We start from the raw sequence: 26311 nt of genomic DNA on the forward strand, positions 1-26311 counted from the left end.
GATTAATAGCTTCAAATATTTGGGAGAAACACTACAGCAAGATGGTAAAATGAACAACGAAATTAACAACAGAATACAAGTAGCAGGACGCTTATTTAATGCCTTGAAGAGGAACTTCCTCAAAAAAGGATATAACGAAGTCAACAAAACTAGCAGTGTATAAAACCATATACATACCCACGATTCTGCACTGCTGCGAGTCCTGGATATTGACACCAAAACACCAAAGTAAACTGCAGACAATGGAAATGAGATTCTTGCGTAAGATGGAAGGAAAGACAAGAAGAGATCGAGTGAGAAATCAAACCATAAGAAATTGTTTGAGAGTTTCTCCCTTACTAGAGAAAGTAGAACAGAGCCAACTAAGATGGTCTGGCTGGAATGCAGGTAGCCAAAGCGGTCTACGAAGTGAAAATGCAGGCGACAAGACCAAGAGGAAGACCTAGAAAAGTGTGGGAAGACAATGTAAAGCTGTGGAAGTATGGGGCAGCGAGTGGAAAGATGGCAATCCTTCTGGAAAACATCTACACTGTAAGGTAGAAGAGGACGGATTAACTAAGTAAGTATCTACCAAAGAAAACTATGAAAATAAACAAAGATTAAACATCTTTACTAAAGATAGGGAGAAAAAACCCTAAATAATAAGCCCTGAAGTGGAAGAGCTAAAACAAGCACAACGTTTCAAATATCTAGGTGTTACAACCAATAGTAATGGAAAAATAAATGAGGAATTAAACACTAGAATAAAGAGTACAAACCAATTATATTATACCATAAATAAAGGATTCTTATGGAAAATGGAAGTAAGCCAAAAACAATAACGATAGTTCACAAATCAACTTATAAACCAACATTAATATATGGACGCAAATTATGCATAATTAATTAAAGACAAAAACAAAACTTACAAACATTAGAGATGGAATATCTGAGGAAAATAGTGCTAAACACAAGAAGGGGCAAAATCAAACAATCAGAATAATATTTAATGCAAAAACCAAAATAGCAGAATTTTGAGCAGGCACAACTCAGATGGTTTGGTCACCTGCGCAGAATGCCAGAGCATAGAACACCTAAACAGGTATGGGAGGCACAAATGGGAGGATGCTTGTCTTCCCATTTCACCGAATGGGCCAGAGGAGCATTCACACCTAATTCCCGTTTTGTTGAATCCCCTTTCGCCGAATATTTGAATGAAGGAAATTTTCCCTCCACGGGGAAATTTCAGGTCCTTGTGGAAATCAGGGAAATCGTCCTTGATTTCAAAGTAGCAGCTTTGAACGCAGTATGAAGCGTCTCTACAGGCATCATCATTCGAGGATGTTCCACTTTATTCAGGTTCAGGCATTGGGGTTAGTAACACTTTACAAGTATGATGAGAGGGCGTGAGGTTGTGAATTCGGCGGGCTGGAGCCCTACTCCTCGTCCCGGTGTAAAAGATAGAGGACGTGTTCCTATTTCTGAAAGATTAAGCTCCTGAGGTGACCAACATGGATTCTTCCTATAACTACGAGTACATGGTTACATGGTAGAAACTTGGGTCGACGACATATGTGCATTGTTCCCCTCGTAAGTACACATCGATATCAATTTAAGAGATTTTTAAGTGTTTAGAAATAATCGAAGATTGTTTAAAACTAATTTCCTATTATATAGCGTCAGAAATATTGTAGTAGTAGGTGGTACGCCAAATTTTCGTGTTATTGCCTTCGCAGTTCACGGTTCTCCATTGATATATAGTTTTATTTTTTTCAGTGATACCTTGAACCATTTCAATAATGATGAGGAAAGAACAACGAAACGAATTATGTGAAGGGATGGCATTCAGGGCTGAACAGGAGGCTATAGAGACACCATCCGAACCTTTGCGAATACATCTCTCTTTGCAATGAAGGGTAATTGCCATGTTGAAAGCTGGTAACGGACCGAATCGACAGAGGTTGTTTTTTTCACTTCAGTTCTTGAAATTTCCCGGCATAGAGAAAATTCCCTAGCCTCAGAATATTCGGCCAAAGGGGATTCAGCCAAACGGGAGGTAACTGGGAGGATGAGATATGAAGAGACCCAACGGAATATCACGTAGAATTTGGATGAACGGTGTGGAGGATATCCTGAGCAGGAGGAACATCTCGTGGAGTGAAGGAAGGAAGTTGACAAAAGATCGTCACAGATGGCGAACTCTCTGTAAAACCTCGACACCAATAGCTAAAAAAGAATCGGAATAAGTAAGTAAGTTCGTAATACATTCTTTCTTCCTTGTTCCATTAAGTACTAAACACTCACAGTCCATATATGTGCAATAGTAAAGCATTAGAGGACATAGTTATCCTGACCATGGTATGTAAACCCACCAGTGACGATGCGAGTTAGGGAAAGCACTTCCGACACCTACAGAACCTCTCTATATCCAAGAGACAAGGAATGTTTTGTATTTTAAAAAGCTTTTCACAAGAAATGAAAGTAGTAAAAAGTTGTGCTTCAAACTCATACGTTGTAGGTATCCTCTATTTCTATGCATTTAACCTCAGTCGTTTCATATTATGACGATTTTTTTGTGGATTTTATAGCGTTGGATGACGTTCCAGTACAATTTTCACCGCAACTCGGTTTTTCCTACCTCATCCTTTGTAGATATGCTACGATCTTACATGATATAACTTAACCCATAATATTTTTTTTACGATCGTTGACGAGAGGTTGGAAACGGTATGCGCTTTGATCTACTTGTGTACGATAGTAGGTGAAACGGTAGGAGCTGGAAACACCCTTTCACCTACTTTTGTAGTAGTTCATGTCCTCCAGTTCTGGGACATCTTTTGGGATTCGTGGGGCCTGCCTTACGATAAAAAGCATGTAAGGTGTCTTCATTTGGGAATCGCAGTGTTGCCAACCCACCCTTGCGAAAATTTCACCATATGATATTTCACAGGCGAAGCTAACCTACAACTAGTGAGTTGGCAACACTGACTAAAAATCTACGTTGTGTATTCTAGCTTTCTGCAGCCTTCTACGATGTACTTTTTTGATTTTTCACGTTAGGTTCGAACGTTGAGGGCCCCCTCGGAGTAATCTTCTACGATGTATTTTTTTAATTTTTCACGTTAGGTTCGAACCTCGAAGGCACCCTCGGAGTAATCTTCTACAATGTATTTTTTTTATTTTTCACGTAAGGTTCGAACTTCGACGGCCCCCTCGGAGTAATCTTCTACGATGTACTATTTTTTTATTTTTTACGTTAGGTTCGAACCTCTGAGCAATCATAAAAGTTCTGGTGGATCGTACGCGTACTCTATACATCGTCGAAATCTCCACGTGTGTGTGTGTGTTTTCGCAATTTTAGGTTTTTCAACGCGGCGGGGGGACACACTCTTGAGAAAAACACATTTCAAATATTTCCACAGGAGGGGGGGATTCCGAGATTCGCTCGCCATTTTCTTTTAATTTCGTGGAATTTTTGATAGGCGACGAGAGAGCCATCTATGAGCAAAACTTGAATGTTTGAATTTTCTGTCAACTTTTTTTCGCTACGTCGACTTTTTCTTTTTCACTAAAACGTGTCATTTCGGAACCGCCATCTCCTTGTGGTAAATTTGATAATTGAGGAAAGATAACAATGGAGGTCCGAAAAAAAATGACAGTAGGTTTTTCCAATCTAAATAGAATTGGTTGGATTGAAATTTTGCATTTTTTAAAAAATATAGACACATTAAATTTTTGACTAGATCAGAATTTTACTTGCTGTCCCTGAGAAATTCTATATAAATGACATACCTGCAAATTCTATCGCATTTGCGACCATGTTTTTTTAACTTGTTTTTCGAACAATTATTTCAAGTTTAAAGCTGTTTCCTAGTTTTTTCGATCATGTTGAATTTTGACTTGATGGGATTTTTCCTTGCTCTCCCCGAGAAATTCTATATAAATAACATACCTACAAATTCTATCGTCCCGATTTTATGATTTCAAAAAAAAATGGTGATACTTGTTCTTAAATTTTGACGTCTCGCCATTTTCTTTTAATTTCGTGGAATTTTTGATAGGCGACGAGAGAGCCATCTATGAGCAAAACTTGAATGTTTGAATTTTCTGTCAACTTTTTTTCGCTACGTCGAATTTTTCTTTTTCACTAAAACGTGTCATTTCGGAACCGCCATCTCCTTGTGGTAAATTTGATAATTGAGGAAAGATAACAATGGAGGTCCGAAAAAAAATGACAGTAGGTTTTTCCAATCTAAATAGAATTGGTTGGATTGAAATTTTGCATTTTTTAAAAAATATAGACACATTAAATTTTTGACTTGATCGGAATTTTACTTGCTGTCCCTGAGAAATTCTATATAAATGACATACCTGCAAATTCTATCGCATTTGCGACCATGTTTTTTTAACTTGTTTTTCGAACAATTATTTCAAGTTTAAAGCTGTTTCCTAGTTTTTTCGATCATGTTGAATTTTGACTTGATGGGATTTTTCCTTGCTCTCCCCGAGAAATTCTATATAAATAACATACCTACAAATTCTACGATCCCGATTTTAAGATTTCAAAAAAAAATGGTGATACTTGTTCTTAAATTTTGACGTTAAAACTGTTCGTTCGTTCTTCACGTCCACGTCTTGGACGAAAGATTTTTCTGCCACAAGGATGACGCTGCAGACAGTGTCGTCGGGGATTGGATCGTGAAATTCGCACACTATCTTGATGTTTGTTCTGTTGTTGACCACTACTTGTTTTCTTTTCGACATGTAGATGACGAAGATGGGTCTGTGCGCTTTGAATTCGCTTGAGATGTAGTACACGTCCACTTTTCCCTTGGTCACACTTTTGTAAGTGGAATACGCTTCCTATAACTTGAGAAAATGATCTTGTGCTATGTCGAGGTTGTAATTTTCGCGCGGGAAAAGTTCGTTCGTTCCGTTCTTGAGGTATGCGTTCTTGATCTTCCAGTTGTCGAACTTGCTGGAATCATTTTGCTGGACGTTGTCCCATCCGGTCTGAAAAAGCACGACGACGAAATATGGCATGTCGAACTGTATGTTGTTGAACTACGTCGTGACGTCGAATTCGTAATGGTTACCGGAAGTGAGTTTCTGCACGCACTGGTAACTGTAAAATTGAACGGGTACCTGCGGATTTTTCAAAATTTCCGCTTTGTACTTGAGGGCGTGGTTCGTTTCGTATTCCACGACTGGAATTCTCAGCTCCATGTTTCGGATGATGCATTTTGCTGCTTCGGGCAAAGTGTTTGGAAGCGGAGTGATCCCGTCCGGACCCAAGGTACTGTATCGCATCAAGACGTTGTTGTCGTTCGAAGATCTGCGAAAAGTGATTCTCAAACCTCCTTTCCACATGATTTCCTTGTAGTCCGAGAAGAAACCCGGAAGTAGACGCATGGGAAACAGTACCGTGTGACTTTTCGTTGATATTTTCGTTCCCGCTTCGAATCCTCCCGCTTGGTAGTAAGCGGCATCCGTTTTCGAAGGTTTCAACGTTCCCACTACCGTGGGCGTGATTCCTGGATAATCGATTCTATCGATGACCGTTCCGTGTTTTCTGACTTCGACGTGCGAGAACAGGTAGGGTACGAAGTTGTCCACGAGTTTCAAATTTTCGTTGGGCGGGAATGTATCTCCACTTTCTTTTTTCGCCACGTCGAATTTAAAGTACAGGTCCGATCTGTGAGGATGAACGAATCCGTCCCCTACGTCTACGTCGAACTCGATTTCCCAGTTCGGTTCGTTGAGATTGGCGAACGTGCGACGGTTGGGAGGGAAAGATTGCAATTCGAAACTTTTGATTTGCTCCATGATGGTTATTTATTATATGTTGATCTCGACGATGGCCGTTGACGTTGCTCCTGCGAAATCCACAACCTCACCTTTTTCGTTGGTCACCACAAATTCAATCTGGTTGATTCTGTTGCGACATACCAGAAAGTTGATCGGCGACGAGGGCGTGAAGATAATCGGTTCCATGAACTCCGAATTTGGTTTGAAAGTCGCTACGATTCCAGTTTGCTTGTGACTGCCGATATTGTCTGCTTTTGTGATCATTCCTTCCGCCACGATGCAGTGCACATTCAGTCTCGATGGCCAGGAACTTTGGAATTTTTGAGCCAAATGCTTCATTCCAGGTTCGAGTTTTGTGTTGTTGTCGAAAGTCAAAAGTTCTCCGATCGTACCCAGGTCCACGGTTTCCGTTGCGGACACCAACTCGACTCTGTGGGTCACGGAATTTTGAGAGAGAAGCACTCCTCTCGGTAATTCGGCTTGCTAGGTGGAGAAATTGTACTGTCCCGGCATGATGCTGATTTTTTCGTTTCCGACACTTATGGTGTTGTTGAGTTCGGTCACGTTTCGTATCAGGTGGATGCTGTAGAATACACGAAGAACTATGGATTTAGGATAAACGATATCGTTGTGCAACGTGAGTTTTAAGACCGAAATTTCTCTTGTGAGATGGAACACTCCCATGATGTTTCAAGTTCCACGATGCTTTTTGGAAATCTCGAATCGATGGGTTAATTATTCGAGACAGAAAGGCGAGCATGGAAACGCAAAGGTGACCGCAGTTCACTTCCTCGAAACCTTGGATTCTCTTGTCGTTGTAGTAGAGGTTGGAAGCTTCGAGATATTTTACTAAACCCGACGGTGGAACACCTCCGAAAGAATCGAAAACCAAAGCATTGTTGTTGTTTGAATTATTGAGATAACATATCCAATGAGTGCCCGGATATTCGTAATTGTCCAAGTTGACGACTCCACAGTCTTTTTTTCTTACGGTGGAGGGTAAAGAATCTGACATGAAAACTCCTCTGAAGTGTTTGATTCCCAACGGTTCGATCAGAGATTCAATGTCGCGGTTACTGAGCGGTTCTTCTTTTTTTAAACTTGCTCAAGACGCCTTTACCTTTTTTATCCATTTCCAGGTTGTGACGTTTCTGTTCTTCCAATTCCGCCTTGTTCTTTTTCGATTCGATTACGGTTTTTGCTATGGCGGCGCTACCACCTGCCAAACCTCCCACGGCACCCAAAGCCGCTAGAATTACTGGAATGCTGAATATGGAACCTCCCGTGTGTGTGTTTTTCCTCGAACGCTGCAATCTCTTCAATTGAGGAGTGCTGAGCAACAATTTCATTACGTGACCTTTGGACAAGCAAGAACGTTTCTTTTCTCGTTGTTTCTTGGTGTGTAACCCGTCGAGGGCACCCAGATTTTTGAGATTCGAGTACGGTACTTGGTAAACGACACCCTTGGGCTTCATGATGATGATCTGTTATTTATATATATATATTCTGTTATTGTCTCACTCGTTTCACGTGACAAGTTTTATTTTATTTTTGCTAATCAGTTATTTATATATATATATATATATATATATATATATATATATATATATATATATATATCTGGGAAAACTTTTTTGTCTCACTCCTTTCACGTGATAAGTTTTATTTTTTTTATTTTTTGACAATCGGTTATTTATATATACCGCGTGAGGCACCTAAAAGTACCACCTGAAATAGCGAACAAACCAGAAACAGTAGCGATGTGAGGTTTGCGGGAAACAATAATATCAAATGGGGCTCGTAAGTCGGAGGTATGGGGTGGGTCGAAAAATATCGACAAATGGGGCATCTGGAGCAAAGTCATATTTTTTTAAATAGAACGATATACAATAACATGCATAATATAAAAGAGCACACGCAGAGAAACACAACGCCGTTGGTCTCATGAATCTACTGCACATAGGAACGAAGATATGGCCATGTGAAAATATGTAAACAAACTAACAAGTGGCCCACTTGACCGTCAGTACCACGGCATGTACAAGTATGAGATGTCGGAAGCCATTGGACAAGATGAAGACAGAACGTGTTGAAGGAAGAAAAATACAGTAGACATCGTCAGCACCATGTATTTGACAGTGTTACAGCATAATGAAAATGACCATGACAGTATGTCGAAGAACCACTGCGTAAGAAGCAAAAACCTGTCAAAGTGTGTGTTCAAAGTGGTGGCCGTCAGCTGCGATACAGGCAACGAGGCGCCCACGCAAAGATCGTTGCACAGAATGTAGCATCTCGTAGGGAATATCCCTACAGGCCGCAGTAATGCGGTGTTGCATATCCTCTGGAGTTGTTGGCACATCCCGGTAGACAATGTCCTTCAGCTTTCCCCACAGGAAAAAGTCTAACGTTGACAAATCTGGGGAACGAGCCGGCCATTTGACAGGGCCTCCACGTCCAATCCAACGATTTGGAAATGTATTTTCCACACATGCTGTAGCGCGTCTTGCACTGTGAGCTGGGCACCCGTCATGTTGGTACCACATTTCCCTCCTTGTCTGAACTGGTATGTCCTCCAATACTACAGCAGTTCATGTTGTAAAAATTGTATGTATCGGTCAGCATTCAGTGTCCCTTGTATAAAAAAAGGGCCAATGAGATGTTCACCCACTATACCACACCACACGTTCACACTCCATGGGCGCTGGCGTTCCATTTGGCGAAGCCAATGTGGATTTGTCACCGACCAATAGTGCATGTTCCTTAGGTTGACATTTCCATGATTGGTAAAAGTTGCCTCGTCAGTGAAGAGGATACGTGACAAATCGGGTGTGTCGTGTCGTAACATCCATGTGCAAAACCGAACACGGTCCACAAAATCATTCCCGTGAAGTTCCTGATGGAGGGAGATATGATATGGGTGAAACTTGTGTGTGTGCAGAATGCGCAATACACTTCGCTGACTCATCCCAGCATCCCTGGCAATTTCACGGGGCTAACGTGCGGATTCACAGCAACAACGGCGAGAACATTTGTTGCACCTGCCTCACCTGTAGTTGGCTTGTTCCGCACACGTGCTCGTGGTGTTACACTTCCGGTGTCTCTTAATTTAATAAATAACTTACCAAACACACGTCGAGATGGCTGTCGTCTGTCCGGATATCTCTCTGCGTACACACGGTAGGCTTCTGAGGTATTCTTTCGGCATTCCCCATAAATCAGGATCATGTCCGCTTTTTCTATGTTTGTGAACACCATAATCTTCGCTCTTACCACTACGACTGCTTGCTATGAACTAACACGATCTCGTGAACCTCCTATCAAAACTTGCTCTGCGTAAAGTCAGTTCTGTCAGGCACCTGAGAAGTCTTACATGCCGTGGTACTGACGGTCAAGTGGGCCACTTGTTAGTTTGTTTACATATTTTCACATGGCCATATCTTCGTTCCTATGTGCAGTAGATGCATGAGACCAACGGCGTTGTGTTTCTCTGCGTGTGCTCTTTTATATTATGCATGTTATTGTATATCGTTCCATTTAAAAAAATATGACTTTGCTCCAGATGCCCCATTTGTCGATATTTTTCGACCCACCCCATACCTCCGATTTACGAGCCCCATTTGATATTATTGTTTCCCGCAAGCCTCACATCTGTTTCTGGTTTCTTCGCTATTTCAGGTGGTACTTTTAGGTGCCTCACGCGGTATATTCTGGAAAGACTTTTTATTTTTTTTATTTTTGACAATCGGTTATTTACATATCGTGGGTGTCGAAGAAGAAAGTTCGCGCTTCGCCTAATGCAATGATATGATTGATGATGATGTCTGTTTCCGCGTTTGATATCGCACCAATCGTCGGTGTATCGTCTCATTCTTTGCCTTGCTTCGTAAAGCTTGTCCAATCTGTTGTCTAACGTTCCCCCTGCAGTCTGAAATTGGATGTTGAGATCTTGCAAGCTTTCTGTGTCGCATATTTTCCGAAGGTGGTCCATGAAAACCATCTTGCACGGTGATCGAAATTCCGACGTCATTTTCGCCAAGTCGACGATTTTTGAGACATCCTCGTTACCTCCATCGAACGTAATCGTAAATATTTGATACAACACTTCGGGAGGAAGTTGTGTTATTTGAAGCTTCGTCATTTTTTATGTGTGTTATTTAGAGACCTCATCCCAATTTTCGTTTCGTGTTCATGGCGATGGTCGTGCCCAAAGCTGCAACCCGTTCTCCCAGAGAAGCGTCCCTGCTCATGAATCTCCCAAAGGCTTCATGTTCCAATTTTCTATCTGCTTTGTGACGTGCATCTAGATTTGTTTGAGTGTTGTAAGCGATGTCGTGATCTTTGCATCCAGCGTCCAACGGACTCACTCCCCTGTCTCCTTTTTTCAATCTTTGCTCCAGTTTGGTACCCGGGCCGCAGTACTGGTAACCTGGGATGTGCATTTCGAACGGTAATTTGTTTATGATGTCGTTCACGAGTCCCTTGCCTCTTGCCACGTTCCAAAATTTCGGTGGAAGTGTGTTGATTATTTTGATCAGGTATCGTATTCCTTTACTGTCGTTCACGATGAAGTTGGAGAGTTTGGTGCTGATCATGTCCACGATTCCTACTTTCTCGTTGTAAAAGTTACGGTTACCTGCATTTTCTTTGCCTGCTATGATAAGTAAACGATCCACGAGATTCCTAACGTCGTCAACCCACACGAATTCCTTCGGTAACGTGTTGTAGCGTTTGATGCCGCTTCCACTTTCTATATCGTTCCAAATAGGTTTGAGGAGATTCCTGTATTTTTCTCCGCTACTGGATTTGGCTCGATTCTGAGTGGCGTCGTTGTTTTGGTACAGAGCATCCGACAATATTAAAATGTCCGTGTAACTTTGATAATCTTCGTCCGTGTAATCTTTCGGATATTTTGTGGTGATGAGTTCCCAAAGTCCAATCGTACCTGGGTACCTGGACCAACTATATTTTTCGCCTAAATTAATTTTTAATCCGTCCCCTTCGAACGTGACTTTCGATTTTCCAATTTTTCAAATCACTCCTTCGTTGCTGTCCGTGCTCGGGTACAAACCGAACACCTCGTCCTTGTCGAATTTCGCGGTACTCAGGTAATCTCTCGCCAAACGACCCAACTCGATCTTATCCGAAGAAGATGAAGTGCTGTCTATGGCTTGACGTTTCAGTGGTTGCCTGAGTTCGAGAGGAGTGTGAATGCTAGAGAGAGGCGTCGGAGGATAATCTTCGTAATTTCGAGCGCCAAGAGGTACGAGTTCCGTGATGAGATACTTGTTCTGTTCCGTGACATTTTTAATCTCCTTACCGAAACTGCTGATGGCGTCGATGATGGGTTGACCTTCGCGCTTGTTTTCTTCGTAGAATCCGCCATTCTCGGATTTCCTACCTTTGAAACGTTTCTCAAGGTAATCGCGCAATTTCAGGTTGTCTTCAATTTTTCGTTTTGTCATTTTTTTATATTGGGTTATTTTAAACTTTGTGTGACGTTGCAACATTGGCAAAGCCGTTGATTTTGTTTCTGTACTTTCCGCCGCCAGGTTTTCGAGTCATGTCGATCGTAGCGAATCCGAAATCGTCACTGTTTCAACAAGAAAAGCAGAATTTTGAAAATTGATTGTAGTTCAAATCTCCTCCCACGTAGTCATCGTAAACATGCTTAAGATTGGTATGATCTTGAAGAAACAAACAAATGAAATTAGCGTTGTCGCGTAGTAACTGCTTTGGAATTTGGAAAAAGTTTGACTTACGTAAAAGCAATCCATTCTCCTCTGACGACGTTGAGTGAAAAATTTGAAAATTTCATTCTGAGTTTCTAAAGTTACGTCGTCGAAGACAAGGACAGAATTTTCGTGACAGCTGTCGAGTGGTTTAATTTCCGATTCGAAGATTTCTATGTCCAGTCCCTCGTTCAAATTAATGAGTTGCTGGTATTTCGGTTGTTCGAAACAGGTGTCTGTTCTTCCAATCTAACCAACTAGGTGCGAGGAGAAAATTTTCCACCAATGACGTGTTTTTTCCACAATCGGAAGGACCTACGATTAGACAACGAATGTTATCGGGTAGCAACTCGCCGTTTTTTTTCGTTTGACATTTAAAATCTTGTAGACGCTTCACCACGTTCCACGTTTTCACAAGATCACTTCGTTTTGCATTGATCCAACTCTTTTCCGGAAGTCCCAACCATTTTACAAACAGTCTGTTATCTTTCCTGCGCAATACTTTCTCGATTAGGTATGTGTCGGTGAATTTAGTTTTAGAGAGTTCCGCTTCGTAAAACCTTCCTTTCAAAATTTCATCGCGACTATCCTTTATTCTATACGTGTTACGGTTTCCGGGTAGAACTCGAACTACGGTGAAAAGTTCCGTGCTCCAATTTTTTGTGAATCCCTTCTCGAACGTACGTTTGAATTTGGTGATCCTCGCCTGGTCTCCTACTTCGTATTTAGGTTTCTTGGTCGTGGGACGGTACTTTGGACAATAAACCGTAGAAATTAAACGCCGCTCGTCAGATTTTTTAACATCGACAGGTTTCATGCGTATCGTGCTGTGAATCGTGTGATTGTAATCGTCAACGAGTTCCTGAAGGATGTCGACCCATTTGTAATTTCACTCAAGCGTGAACCTTTTCCACATGCGCGTTTTCAAGGTTCGATTCAAACGTTCAACTATGCTGGCTTTTATGTGATTGAAGGTCGAATAATGATGAATGTTCTAATCTTTAACAAATTTCCGGAAGACGGAGTTGTAGAATTCATTTCTGTTGTCCGTTTGAAGGAATTGAGGTCGTCTGCCACTTTCATCGAAAGTTGTTTCGAATGCTTCGACTACGCATGATCCCGTTTTTAGTTTTTAGAGGTAAGCCTACGCGAATTTTGAAAATGTATCTTTGACGGTGAGGAGGTACTCTTGTTGATGTTATGTAAATTCTTCAAATTACCGCTCCTTATTTCGACGAGGTCAAATTGCCACAAATCGTCGATGCCTTTTGTCACCACCGATAAACGTCTGTAGTTGCTACCCGCTGGTTTGTGAAACTTGTTCACTATATCCTTCCTAGACATTGAGCGCGAGTTTTCGCTTGAAGAGAATGACTAACGTGATTGGATGTTTCGAAGGTGGCACTTCGCTGGTATTTTGAATAAAAAGTTTATCTCCAGAGACCACATCAAAAACCGTAAGATCTTCATCCTTGTGTATTTCATATACAGAATGAGTTTCGTCGCAGTACGCTAAAGGGATATTTCCAGTCTTCGGGACTATGCGCTTGCTTATTAATGTCATCGTAGGAACGGCGATCTGTTTTCCATGAGCCCAGTATGAAATTTCGTGTATTTGTATGGTACCGTCAATTAAAATTCTATGATACGGTTTATGCGGACTTAATACGTACAACTTGTTGTCCTTTACGAAAGTGGAAGTTCTTTGCTGGTTCGGTATGCTATTGATTTCGATAGCTTGCAAGGAAAACAATTTGGCAATTTTTGTATCGAAAGTAACGAGATTACTGTGAACGTGTCCCAGTTTATTTTCTATGGGTAACAATTGCTCGATGATACATTCCGTTATGGACGAAACTTACGGTTTGATTTTTATTTCAACATTCAACTGTTTGTAGTTTTCGATCAGATCTTGCAACTTAGATCCGAAAGCGGGTAGCGTCTATTCCTGAGAGGCAGCATTGGTTTCCAGAACACCAACCGGTTCTCTGACGCTAACGACAATTTGCTGAAGATTTTCCAACAGATGCAATTTGGAATTTTTCGCGGTAAGATAGTTTATTATGTTTCTCATTTCGGTAAACTGAGTATGGAGATCGATCACACTCTGCGATGTCGGTAACATGGACACCATGTCGCGAAGCGAAGAAATTTCGTCCCGAATCTTTTCCGTATTCGTCACTTCCGTTTCTATCTGTTTCACTATGCGTGCAATATTTCTTTTAACGGCGCGATGTCCTTGCGTGGTGGGAAGACCACTTGCCGTGATTTCGAGTGCTTTGATACTTTCAACGTCACTAGATTCGGACAATGTCGTCACCGCAGTTTTCAACTTCTGCAAATCTTCGTTCGAGGGAACGTTCGTTTGCAAAGTTTCGAGATCATGCTGTATGTTGTCCAAGACATGATGAAAATGGTTGCGATTAGATTCGACGTTCAAATTTTCCAAGTAATCAATCTTCTGCTGAACCGTAGTTAACGTGTCTTGGATGCTAATCGTCTGATTTTAAAAGATCTCTATGAGAGCGTGGATATTTTTAATTTCGTCGTTAATCAACTCCAAAGACGCCTGGAGCGTAGCGATCGTAGTTTGAATGTGTTCAAAATCTTGGTACGCCTCTAACTAAAGCTTGATGTTCGCCACGCTCTTGCCGATAACTTGCAACTCGTCGGAGGAAGGTAAATTTGTAATGGTGTGTTCCAAAATCTGCAATTTACTCTTAATTTCGTCGAGAGTGCTACGAATTTCTTCCGTTTGAAGCTTCTCTTTTATGGAATCACTTTCGATCGTGGAAAATTCATCACGTAAGTTAGAGATGGCGTTATGTAACTGTTCGACGTCGAAATCATATTTGATGTCTCCTATCAAGTTTTGAAGTTCGGACAATTTTTTTTTCTAGATCGGAAGTTCGCTCTTCAAGTTCAAGTTTCAATTTCGTTTGAAGCTGCTGCAATTTGACCAAGTCATTCTGAAGCGAACCGACGCTCAACTGTATATCTTGCACGTTGCCGACCGACGGTACGTCGACATAATTTTTTAACAAAGATTTCAGTTCAGAATCTATTTTGAGAATGGGGTCCAAGCATTGAGACTGAAGACTTGCTTTTTCCGACTGTAGACTGGTGTTGAGTGTATTTTGCAAATCTACCAGATCGCACCTTAACTTTTTAACCCTAACATCCAGCATAAGAATCTCGCTGGCATAATCAACGTTCTTCGTGTGTCCAAAAATGTCGTTAGAAATTATGGTTATTTATTTATTTATTATCGGATACGTGATTCTCAATTCCACGAAGAGAGGAATGAGTTTGTCGTATTCTCCCAGAAGCTCCACGTACAGGCAATCTTCGGTGGAAACGTCGTAAGTGGCTGCAGCATCCATCATATCGTGCTTGATTCGGTAAATGTTCGTGCCGGAGGAAACCTTGATTTCACCCGCAAACTCCGGATTCACGAATATCCGAAGTTTCCCGCCGATCGGAATCTTGTAAAAATTTAAGTTGTTGTTGAAGACGTAAAACGTTTTGCCAACTTCCTCGTCGTATTTCGTCCAAATGCTGTTCAGGTGAATGATCAACAAACCGTTGAGTTAACATAACATTGAAGGCAAGAGATTATTGAAGCTAGGTGATGCAGTTTCCATGATGATTTGCTTTCTGAAACCGTTATTTTATATATATATATATATATATATATATATATATATATATATATATATATATATATAATGTGAAGTGTATGGTGGTGCGAACAAGAATGTGTGCTTTTTTTACGTGCATTGAGTGCAATTCTTTCCATCTTTTAAACGATGGTGTCCCCATGGGAGAGTGTGAATCCCACACTCGAGGATAGATCTCTTGTCGTCGTGAGGATCCAATGCCACTTTTCTAACTTTATTATTTGTGATGATATGATCCATGCGTTGGATTCTTTCTTCGGCGTTCAACATCGACGATGATGCGTTAAGACACTCCACGTAATCCTGGAAGGTGAGCTTGTTTTCCAACTGTGTTTCTTCCCACACCCTTGGCCTTTTTGAACCATCGGGTCGAATCGCGTACATTTTTGAACACAAACCGACAAACTCGAGGATGATGTCCCCATTTTTCTCATCTTTTAATTTTCCAGATACTTTTTTGTTACGAGATGGAATGTTGTACCTGTTCGGTTGGGGATAGGAAGAAGTATCGAAATAATGGAACATGTCAGGATGTTTCAGGTTTTCGTATAAGTTCGGTGTTTGTATGGAATAAATAAAACTGTTCGTGTCTGTGTACAAAAGTGATATATTATCATTGTAGAATGGTTTCAGTACGTCAAAATAAAATTCGAACATGTGAAGTTTCGACAAATCCAAAACCGTAGCTCCAACATAAATCGGTTTTCTGAATTTCGTTAATTTTATTTCGAGATTAAAAAGTGTCAGATTCTCGTTGTAAATCTTTCGCGACTTGATCTAGGATCAACCACCCACTTTCTACATTTATTTTTATCTGAAATCAATTTTATGTCTAAATGGTTTCTAACATTCTCCATCGTTTTTCCATACACCGCGTTGTTCATCAATTTAAAACAATCTTTGTCTAAATCTGTGTTTTGTGGTGGTCTCGATGTATGGTCTTAACCACTCGGAATCTTTAAACTTAAGTATTCTTCTCACATTTACTACCTGAACTCCCTTCCCAATCAAAAACAGTAGACTTTTGTAGTGCACGACGTATCTCTCTTTAGATTCAAGAGACAACAGAAGCTTCTTTTCTTTTGATTCGGGTGCTGGTGGTAAATCCGATAACATGTCGTGCAAATTGCCTGGAAATTCGAGGTCCACCTCTGCGAAGAAACCACATTCCCTATCGTCGAAATTATTTATATCAATTGAATTTGGATCAACCCACTCGAGTCCTCCGTAGGGAAGCTTCTGTATCATAGCAAATCCATACAAATTGTTGACATCAAGATAAATAATGTAACTTGATGGTTTATTCGTGTTATATTGATTCTCTGACATATGAATGTTATTTGTTTTTGCATGTCTCTGCGAACATTGCACCATTCCGCCCCGTATCTCCCTCTCTATGAAGAGTAACATATCCACGTCGGAAATAAGTTCCAGCTTGACGTGAGTTTGGAACAACATGGCCAACCACGTCAAACCAGGATTGCTGTAAAAATGTGCGGGATCCAACTTGTAAATATTAGCTGACGTTTTCTGACTGTTTGAAAAACATCTGCGAGTATTGTTACGTCTAATTTCAAGTATGCGTCGTGATAATCCCCGAGAGTATTGTATTTCAATTCATTCCACACATTAATTTCGCATGCTCGTATTCTTCGTCCGTAATATCTGAACCTTTGAGTCGACTGTAAAACTTTGACCGTGGCTGGAGAGTGTTGTTATTAAATTTAGATTCATCGGTTACATATTCGTATGGTTAAATGCCTTTACGTCTAATGAGCTCCATATCTACGTTGGGAAAACTAGCTCTAGTTATTTTCAATTGTTCGTCTGAAAGTTTACTCGCTAGAGCGTCCAAGCTGGCAGAGAGAAATCTGTACGAATCTAGAAACCTCATCTCTATGGTTTGTTTTGTTCCTAGAATCTTAACTTTCTTACTTATAGAGATGTAACGTTCTTCATTTTGAGCGAGAATATCTATTTTTTTTGTATCATAGCCGAGATTCCTAATTAAAGAATGGAAGTCGTAATTGGATCCATTATGAAAAAATATTGGAACAAACATCGGTCTTTGGATTTTAAGGTTGCATTTACAGATTCCACTGATGAAACGGCCGTCTGCATGCGAATGGTGAAATAATTTCCGGTTCTCATCTGTGAAGTGTTGATCACACACCGGACGTACATCAGTGTTATTATAATTTCGAAGTTCATTAGTAGATAACGGAAGCATCGATTTCGACATTTGCAAGAAGCTTCAAATTTTCCCAACCTCATCGGACATTTTAACCAAAAAGCGTTCGACAGCATCTACTCCGTGGTATACGTAAGGCTCATCTATTCTATCCTACCACACGACAACGTAACCGAAACTATTTGCTTCATGAAGTTGGTAAGGTGTGGTGGAGGAAATTTAGGGATCAGGTTCACATGTTGAAAGTGGTTTGAGGAAAGCTTCGAAATCCGCGATGATTATGGCCGGGTGTTTCAAAAAGGCCTTGTGCATTTTAAATTCTTTGACCTCTTTCGCGTTTGGCATCAACATTCGCACGGGTTTATTCTCACCGCAATATTTTTTGTGTTCGGCAAGTTTTTCAATAGCAATTTGACGTCCGGTGTATTTTCGATGGTTGAGTTGTTTTTTTTACCATCAAACGTGGTTAAGCATCTTGGACAAACTTCGATGTGATGTTTATATTTGGTTGTTTGACTTCTGACCAATCGGGAAAGTGAACGAATGAAACAGTAGTGATGGACAATTTCGTCGGAAATTACGCGAGCATTGTCATCATCAATATTTCTTACCCTGACGGGATGTACAACATGCTTATCTGTTATGTAAGAATACACATTAATTACTAACCGATTGCCTTCCCCGTCTGGTGCCCGAGTTTCGAATTTTGTTATGTCTGATATTGCCACCGAGTATTTGATGCCAGACAAGGCATATTCAACATCATCAACATATTGCGTATAGTGAGAAACCCCCTCCGGATTATATGATTGATAAACGAGGTACAGAGTCGCCAAGATGCACCAAAGAAAGCACTTGTCATCGATGTTTTTAATGTTCAGGACGGCCCTCTTATATTGAATGTGTAATGGAAGAGGCACATAGCTGGATGCACGAAAAGGCGTGAAATTGTTTAAATGGGCGATTAATGTGTGAGGACTACCGCACAATGTCCAACCTTATCCCCTACGCTCGAAATCGTCGTGGTTCTTAACCAATTAGTTGGAAAGATTAGTACAGAAGTCATCGATGTCCGCCACATGAAGAACCTGGTTTTTCGTTCTGTGATAAAAAATATTCGTTGTGCCATCGGGTTTCTCGTATTCAGAAAATATATCAACAAGTACTTTAATGGAATTGTTTGTTAATTTATCTTTCAGAATATTTATTATAGATGTTTTCGTTTCGCTCAAGAAACTAGAAATGTCACAGCCTGGTTCTGACATAAAAGAGAAATCATCGAGGTGGTCGTTAAATGCAGACCTAATCGGTTTACGTTCATTGGATAACTTAATTTGTTTTGAAGCAGAAGCATCAGTCGAAGGATTATCAATTTTCCTTTTTGTTAGAGATCCGGTCGATAGTTTGCAAATTTTCAGATGCCTATTTAGATTACAAATGCAAATTTTCTTTCTGCACTGAGAACAAGGCTTCGATGGTAACAAACAATTTATTCTCGAACCTGTTTCGCTACTTCTTGCCCTATGTGCTGATAAATTGTTTTTTGAGATTAGCTTCCCACAAGTAACGCATTCGATTTTATTATTTTTACGAGCGAAACTGGTGAATGCCATTTTTTAAAATACGATTTCACACAAATCAAAAGTTAAGTAAAAAACCGATAGATTTTTTAGGTACTTTATTTATAGGGAATTTCTTGGGGACAACACGTAACGCCCGATCAAGTCAAAATTCAATCTGGTCGAAATCACCAGGAAACACCTTCAAATGTCACTTTTAAACTTGAAATAATTGTTCGAATGTAGCTTTAAAACCAGTTAAAAGACTATGGTCGCAAATGCGATAGAAATTTCAGGTATGTTATTTATATAGAATTTCTCGGGGACAGCAAGTCAAATTCCGACCAAGTCAAGATGCAACGTGTTTATATTATTTTTTAAAAAATGCAAAATTTCAATCGAACCAATTCTATTTAGATTGGAGAAACCTATTGTCATTTTGTTCCGAACTTTCAATCGCCACCTCCATTGTTATCTTGACTCAATTTTCAAATTTACCACAAGGAGATGGCGGTTCCTAAATGACATGTTTTAGTGAAATTCCAACATTCAAATTTTGCTCATAGATGGGTCTGTCGTCGCCTATCACAAATTCCACGAATTTAAAAAAATGGCAAGCGAATCTCGGACCCGCCTCCTCTTGTCGAAATATTTGAAATGTGTTTTTTTACAAGTGTGTGTGCCCCCTCTGCGTTGAAAAGCCTAAAATTGCGAAAACACACACACACACGGGGAGATTTCGAAGATGTATAGAGTACGCGTACGATTCACCATAACTTTTATGATTGCTCAGAGGTTCGAACCTAACGTAAAAAATAAAAAAAGAGTACATCGTAGAAGATTTCTCCGAGGGGGCCCTCGAGGTTCGAACCTAACGTGAAAAATAAAAAAAAAACATCGTAGAAGATTACTCCGAGGGCCCCTCGAGGTTCGAACCTAAAATTACATCTTAGAAGGCTGCAGAAAGCTGGAATACACAGCGTAGATTATAGCCAGTGTTGCCAACTCAGTGTAGGTTAGTTTCGCCTGTGAAATATCATATGGTGAAATTTTCGCAAGGTTGGGTTGGCAACACTTCGAGTCCCAAATGAAGACACCTTACATGCTTTTTATCGTAAGGCAGGCCCCACGAATCCCAAAAGATGTCCCAGAACTGGAGGACATGAACTACTACAAAAGTAGGTCAAAGGGTGTTTCCAGCTCCTACCGTTTCACCTACTACACAAGTAGGTCAAAGCGCATACCGTTTCCAACCTCTCGTGAACGATCCTAAAAAAATATTATAGGTTAAGTTATATCATGTAAGATTGTAAGATCGTAAGAGAAAAATACGTAACCAAAAAAACAACACTTGCGGGTTAACTTAGCCAGTAGAAGGTCGTAGAAAGTGAATAGGTTAAGTTATATCACGTAAGATCGTAGCATACCTACAAAGGATGAGGTAGGAAAAACCGAGTTGCGGTGAAAATTGAACTGGAATGTCATCCAACGCTATAAAATCCACAAAAAATCGTCATAATATGATACGACTGAGGTTAAATGCATATAAATAGAGGATACCTACAACGTATGAGTTTGAAGTGCTACTTTTATACTACTAATGAATGAGATAATTTATGTGGAAGTAGTTAGGAAGTTTTTCAAAAAGAAAGCCAGAGCTTTCTATCGACACGTTACACTATGTCTACCAGCATGTATTTTTTTCATTTACAAGATGGAAAAGAAAGTATATTCAGGCAGTAGGGTGTACTCCGGAAAAGTGGGACAAGCACACTTGCATAGATTTTGATTTGAATTTTATTTTATGTCGCTTTTTGGCACTTTGGCTAAACGCAACCATGAAGGGAGACTCAAAAAGAACACACAAGCTGATATTCGAACGCGGGATCCTTTTACGTCATAGCGCGCTGTGATAACCACTCCACCACGGAGGTAGGCGTCGCTAGAATTTTTCACTTAGTATGGTTTCGTGCTTCATTTTCTACTGCACTCGTTCTCCACCAAATCTCTGTACTTCTTTTTCCCCTTGACTGTGCATGCAGATGCTCGGGAATTTCATCTTTTTCGTTTTACCTGTAATTGTGTGACCAGCCGAATTGCAAGCATGGTTCATTTTGTTACATTTCACATTGTGCCATAGAGGTATTAATTAGTGTCGTCATCTTTTCTTGAATAATAAATATAGCCACGTATTGAGGAACACGGGTTGTTTAGAAGGGAAGATTTGGGGGAATACCGTGATCTTGGAGTGGCATTTGCTAACCTTTCTCTCTCAATTATTTTGAGATATTATGCTCCAATTTTGTAACACCTGATACAAATTCAATTGAGAGTTGGCATGTATGAAGCCGCGTTATTTGCAATGCAAAAATAACATTTAAATTTTAGAGAGATATTACAATGAAAACAAGGCACTCGTATTCGTCTATAAAGGTCAGGCAGACGACGGAGAATTTCCATGTAAATAAATGAAACATTATCTTCAGCTAAAGTTTGAAAATGGATAGGAGAATCGGTAAATAAATTTACATATTTCGGCAATTGAATTCTTAATAATTTTTGTTGGTTTGTTTGTTTGAATTGCTGTTTAAAGTCAACTTTATGAACAGATAGGCTAATCGGGACTAGTCCTATAGTTTAAAGTTGGATCCGAAACTGTGCAATGTGCCTCCACCAGGTATCGAACCTGGGACTCCTTGAATACAAAGCGACTTTACCACTAGGCAATCGGGGTAATACTTTTCGTGCTCGAGGTGGAAACTCCTAGCGCTGTATGTTTGTTGGAGCCTTGGATATGGGTTAGTATGAGGGGTGCTTTATGTACACATTATGTTAGCTGAAGGAATGTCACCCTCCAGCTTTGTAATCAAGGTGTCCCGGGTTCGATTCCCGGTGTAGGCACATAGTGGTTCGGATCCCACTTTAAGCTGTAGGTCTAGTCCCAATGAGCCTTACTGTGCATAAAGTGGACTTAAAATACCAAATCACCCAAATCACCCAAATCAGCCAATCACGTCACCCTCCACTTCCAATATTACATTCAACGCATTTATCTTAAATCGTCCAGTACCTGCTGTTTAAAAAAAGGAAACATTTTACCATACGTAAGCCAATTAAAATCTAATACAATAATATCAAATACACTACACAATAGTCAGAGTTATTTAGATTCTTTTAAATACTTTGTATTTTCGTTGTTGAACTACTTTTTTGTCTCTTTTTGCCTAATCGCGATGATAGGGATGAATGACGTTCAGATGACATTGATGAAATGACACTCGAAATTAAAAGCCATGCCAAAGCATCTCGGGGACTTCGGTGGTGAGATCGGAAGTCAAGCATTCAAAGCGTTCTGTTACCTAGCCAGCAATAGCATATTTCTGTGAAAATAAATCATATTCAGTAGCTTGCCTAACCTTAAGTGTCACAGCCCACCTCTGGATTCAGGTTTGATAGATTGAAAACTCTGAGATTATACTCACCTACACATTGTGTACCAGATTCATTCAGTTCATATCCACCTCCACAGTTTACTATGTTTATACATCTGTAGGAGCCTATTGAATTGATGCAATGTTGAGTTCGTTTGCAAGGTTGAACTGAAGCGTTGGCACATTCGTTAATATCTAAATAAAACAGAAGAATGATATAAGTTTCTCTTACATATTGAATTATATTGATACGCAGTAAATGCCAATCGATTTTCTGCAGTATCACATAAGCATTAATCGTGAAAATAATTTTGTAAAACTATATTCTCGTAATAATAATTACATACATATACGAATGCAATATTGCACTATACACAATACAACATCATTTTTGTAAGTCTACAGTCTTACACGAGAAATAATAAATCAGCGTATTACGAGGAAGAACGGAGATGAATTGAAATGCCATCACCAGATGATGATCGCCTCTTCTATAATTAGGCTCAAACTCCTTTTTGAGTCACCTAAAAGAAAAGATAAATCGCCACATGCAGTAAATGGGAATCGTCACATTCCCCCGTTTACATCTAAAATTAAATCTTCACCCCCAACCCCTCTTCAAGACATGTAATTACAGTTAGAAAAATGTAGTGATCGCTTGCCTTCCTTACGTCAAACATTAAGCTATTACCCACGGACGTGATGTACTAAACAACTAACAAAATACCTGTTCCACTCCGCGACAAGTGTATTTTCGAAGGTTTTGCTACGATAGATTGTACGTTTTACATGTTTAATCGCCTTTTTAATTTCCACAGATGTCAGTATTTGACTGTTGGTGTGAAAAATTTAATATACAAAACTAACTTATGATAGTTTGTGCGGTCAGAACATTGGTGGTTATTTATTTCTCCACTGTGGCCATCCCATCACCACGAACAACGTACTGCACAATAGCTAAAAAAAAAAGATACGAAACTTACGCTTACATCATGCCCTAAAGTTGCTGCAAGACATTTTCTTAATCTCAGAAAATGTAGACTAAGCAGAAATGTGAAAATATGCGAAGAATTTGAATTACACGAAACCTAGGAAAACTGGATTTTCCCCCGTCATCCTTTGAACTGTCCAAGTAGTAGGGTGGAATTAGCTAAAATTTTGCTCCAACCCGGAATTAAATACTATAGAAAATATTTTTTTTTAGTAATGTTCCTCAATGTTAGGACAACTCAAATCCAAAATGTCAAAAATGTAAGTTTGGCGGAATTATTCTACGTACGAGGGTTGGTCATTATCTGCACTCTTGCTGTAATTTTCTTAAAGTTAACCACACTGCTTTCTGCGCGGGCATGTCAATGGAGTGTGCATTTCTCATTAATTTATTGTAAAGATGGCCGCGCCACCCACCATTGAACAGCGATCAGTAATCCCTCTTTTGAGGTCTAAAGGTGTATCAGGGACCGAAATCTACCGAAGACTTGCATGACAATGCAGAGGACTAATGTGCAGATGACTTGCCACTTCATCGATAGATACTCGTGGCTCAGAACTATGGCATGGATCAATGTTGTCGTCAGTAGCGGATGCGAATGGCCATTCTGCTGCTCCTTCGTGCTCACCACTTGTCGGACCATTGTTTAACTTCTCAATCCATTCGAACACAATTTGTCGTGGTTAGCACTTTCCCAAGCCTTCGGCGCATTTCGACTCATGTCAATCTCATCCCTGCCATCTGAAATAATATTGTCTACGAGTTTTTAACCTTCTCTACGTGTTAAGTCACACATTTTGGTATGCTGATCTCATTGTTCTCTTTCGACTTTATTGTTTTCTCATTACGTCGAAGGTCGATTGTGGAAGTTTTGTGCATTCCTCTGCTCGTCCATCTCAACTTTTGCATCCTGAACGCTGTTCATCATGCTTGTATTCGTCTGTGTTTTGGTGCATTTCGTACCGGTTCAATCGTCTACATGTTTATGGGGTTATCTGAGTCTTCGTTATTTCTAAAAAGGTAAGGTATTCTATATTATTGCCACCATCTACGCTCGATGCCATCCCATCCATCTTAGCACAGACTTTGACGAGAGAGGGTTGTATGTGTACCGCCTGCATCCTTTAGCCACAATGCCACTTTATGCTCGTACTTACGAGATGCTCAGTATTTAGTTTGAAAGCGATCTGCCTGGCGTCCCTTCATTTTTTTCCATCTCTCCCCACTTCGGAATTACCTGCATCTCCCATTAACCTGTTGTCACTGCTCTCCCAAAGGCAGGGGAAATTACGGTTTTTAGAGCCTCGATTATAATACCCCAAATTTACATTTCTTTAAAATTCAGGTGGGTCCCTATCGGTTGAATCAGTCGGTTGTACCTGGTCAACTCGCACAGTTACAGCTTTACCTTAAGTAGTTAAGTAGAGGCCATAGAACAATAATCAATCAATATCAATTTCTTCGAATAATCGATAAGTGATCAACAACGTTTTTGAGGGAAATCGATTATCTGTAATTTTTGTACATTTTTGGTAAACAAGTGTTTCCAAATATGGTCGTCATTGATTGATTGATATGAAAGGGTAATGTTTGCTTGTTGTTTTATCGATGACGTCATCGACTGATTGTGTTTGTTTAGTAGTTGTTTTACGGTTGCGTCAGGTAAACAATGGTTTCCAGAGATGGTCATCTATTTAGTAACGTTGGTTGTTAAGAAAGGGAGCATTGTTTATTTGTTGTTTTATTGATGACGTCATCCATTGATTGGTTATTTATTGATTTGTAGTTGTTGCAGTTGGTAGATTTCTCTGTGGCTGCGGCGCGTCTGGCTGTGCTGTGTGTTGGACGAGTTAATATAGGCTTGTCTCAGCCAATAAGAATGCGTGTGCGCACGCATCTGGTTCTGGGGGGAGGTCAAATGAGAACCATCTGTGTTGTCGGCGGTATTGAGTATCATAGGAAGTGGGTGAGGTTTGCCGATGATGAAATCTTAACACGTGTGTGCCACCTGGTTCGACGGCGGCGAAGGTCAAACGAAGTGGGTGGGGGATTGGTTAGGATAAAAGCTGAACACGTGTGCTGCAGCTGTGTCGGCAAATATCAAAGAAATGTGGATGGGAACATCTGTGTCGGTGATGATGCAAGCGTAACAGATGTGCGTCATCTGGTTCGGTGGCGAGGGTCAAAGGAAGTGGAATGGATTAGAGTCCGGGTGTTTCTGGGAATGTCTATGCAGCAGTTGGGTCAGCAAACATCCAAGGACATCTGTGTCGGCGATGATGAAATTGTAACACATGTGAGCCATCTGGTTCGGCGTCGGCAAATATCAAAGAAGTTGGAAGGGGGCAGAGTTTGATGTTTCTGGGAATGTCTACGCAGAAGCTGTGTAGGCAAATATCAAAGGAATCTCGATGGGAACAACTGTGTCGGTTATGACGAAAGTGTAACGTGTGTGCACCATCTGGATCTATGAAAGACAAACAAAAAATCTGGGAGAGCAGGTACATGTTTTCCTTCTATGCGAGAAATATTTCCCTGATAAGACAAAAGGAATGCAGGCCAAGGAGGTTATTTCTCTTCGAGCTCTTACAAATTACAGATACTAATTACGTTTTGTAGGCGCTGCATGGTGTGTTTTAAGTGGATGAAATGGTTGTGTGGCATCATTTGTCGCGAGGTGATGAGTGGGAGAAAGAAGTCTTAGAAGTGGTGTTGCTGGTGGTCGTGGTCGCATGAGTGTGTATTGGCGGTTTGTGAGATTGTGTAGCTTGTACGGGCGAGACGGGTAAACTGAGTAGCGAAAGAGCTCGATTGGCTACGTTTAAAAGGTGGGGTGTTGTGTTTATGAATCGCAAATATCTATCAAAGACGGGTTTATATTTTAATAGGTTACCGGACGTGGTAAAGTGTGTGTTTTGATGTGTGGAGATCGAGCATTGG

At 40.3% G+C, this 26311-nt stretch overlaps 1 protein-coding gene across 4 annotated transcripts in view; it reads right to left on the reverse strand.

Annotated features, from left to right (window-relative positions):
- LOC145984114 (uncharacterized) overlaps window positions 1-26311 on the reverse strand; it is a 677559-nt gene that overhangs the window by 240369 nt on the left and 410879 nt on the right. For all 4 annotated transcript variants that reach the window (XM_083117547.1, XM_083117546.1, XM_083117548.1 and 1 more), the window contains one exon: window positions 22432-22575. In XM_083117547.1, the coding sequence (XP_082973673.1) occupies window positions 22432-22575 (144 nt within the window). The remainder of the gene's footprint in view (window positions 1-22431; window positions 22576-26311) is intronic.

The sequence above is a fragment of the Lepisma saccharinum genome, chromosome 2 (assembly GCF_977018435.1).
Source record: "Lepisma saccharinum chromosome 2, izLepSacc3.1, whole genome shotgun sequence".
Classification (NCBI taxonomy): domain Eukaryota; kingdom Metazoa; phylum Arthropoda; class Insecta; order Zygentoma; family Lepismatidae; genus Lepisma; species Lepisma saccharinum.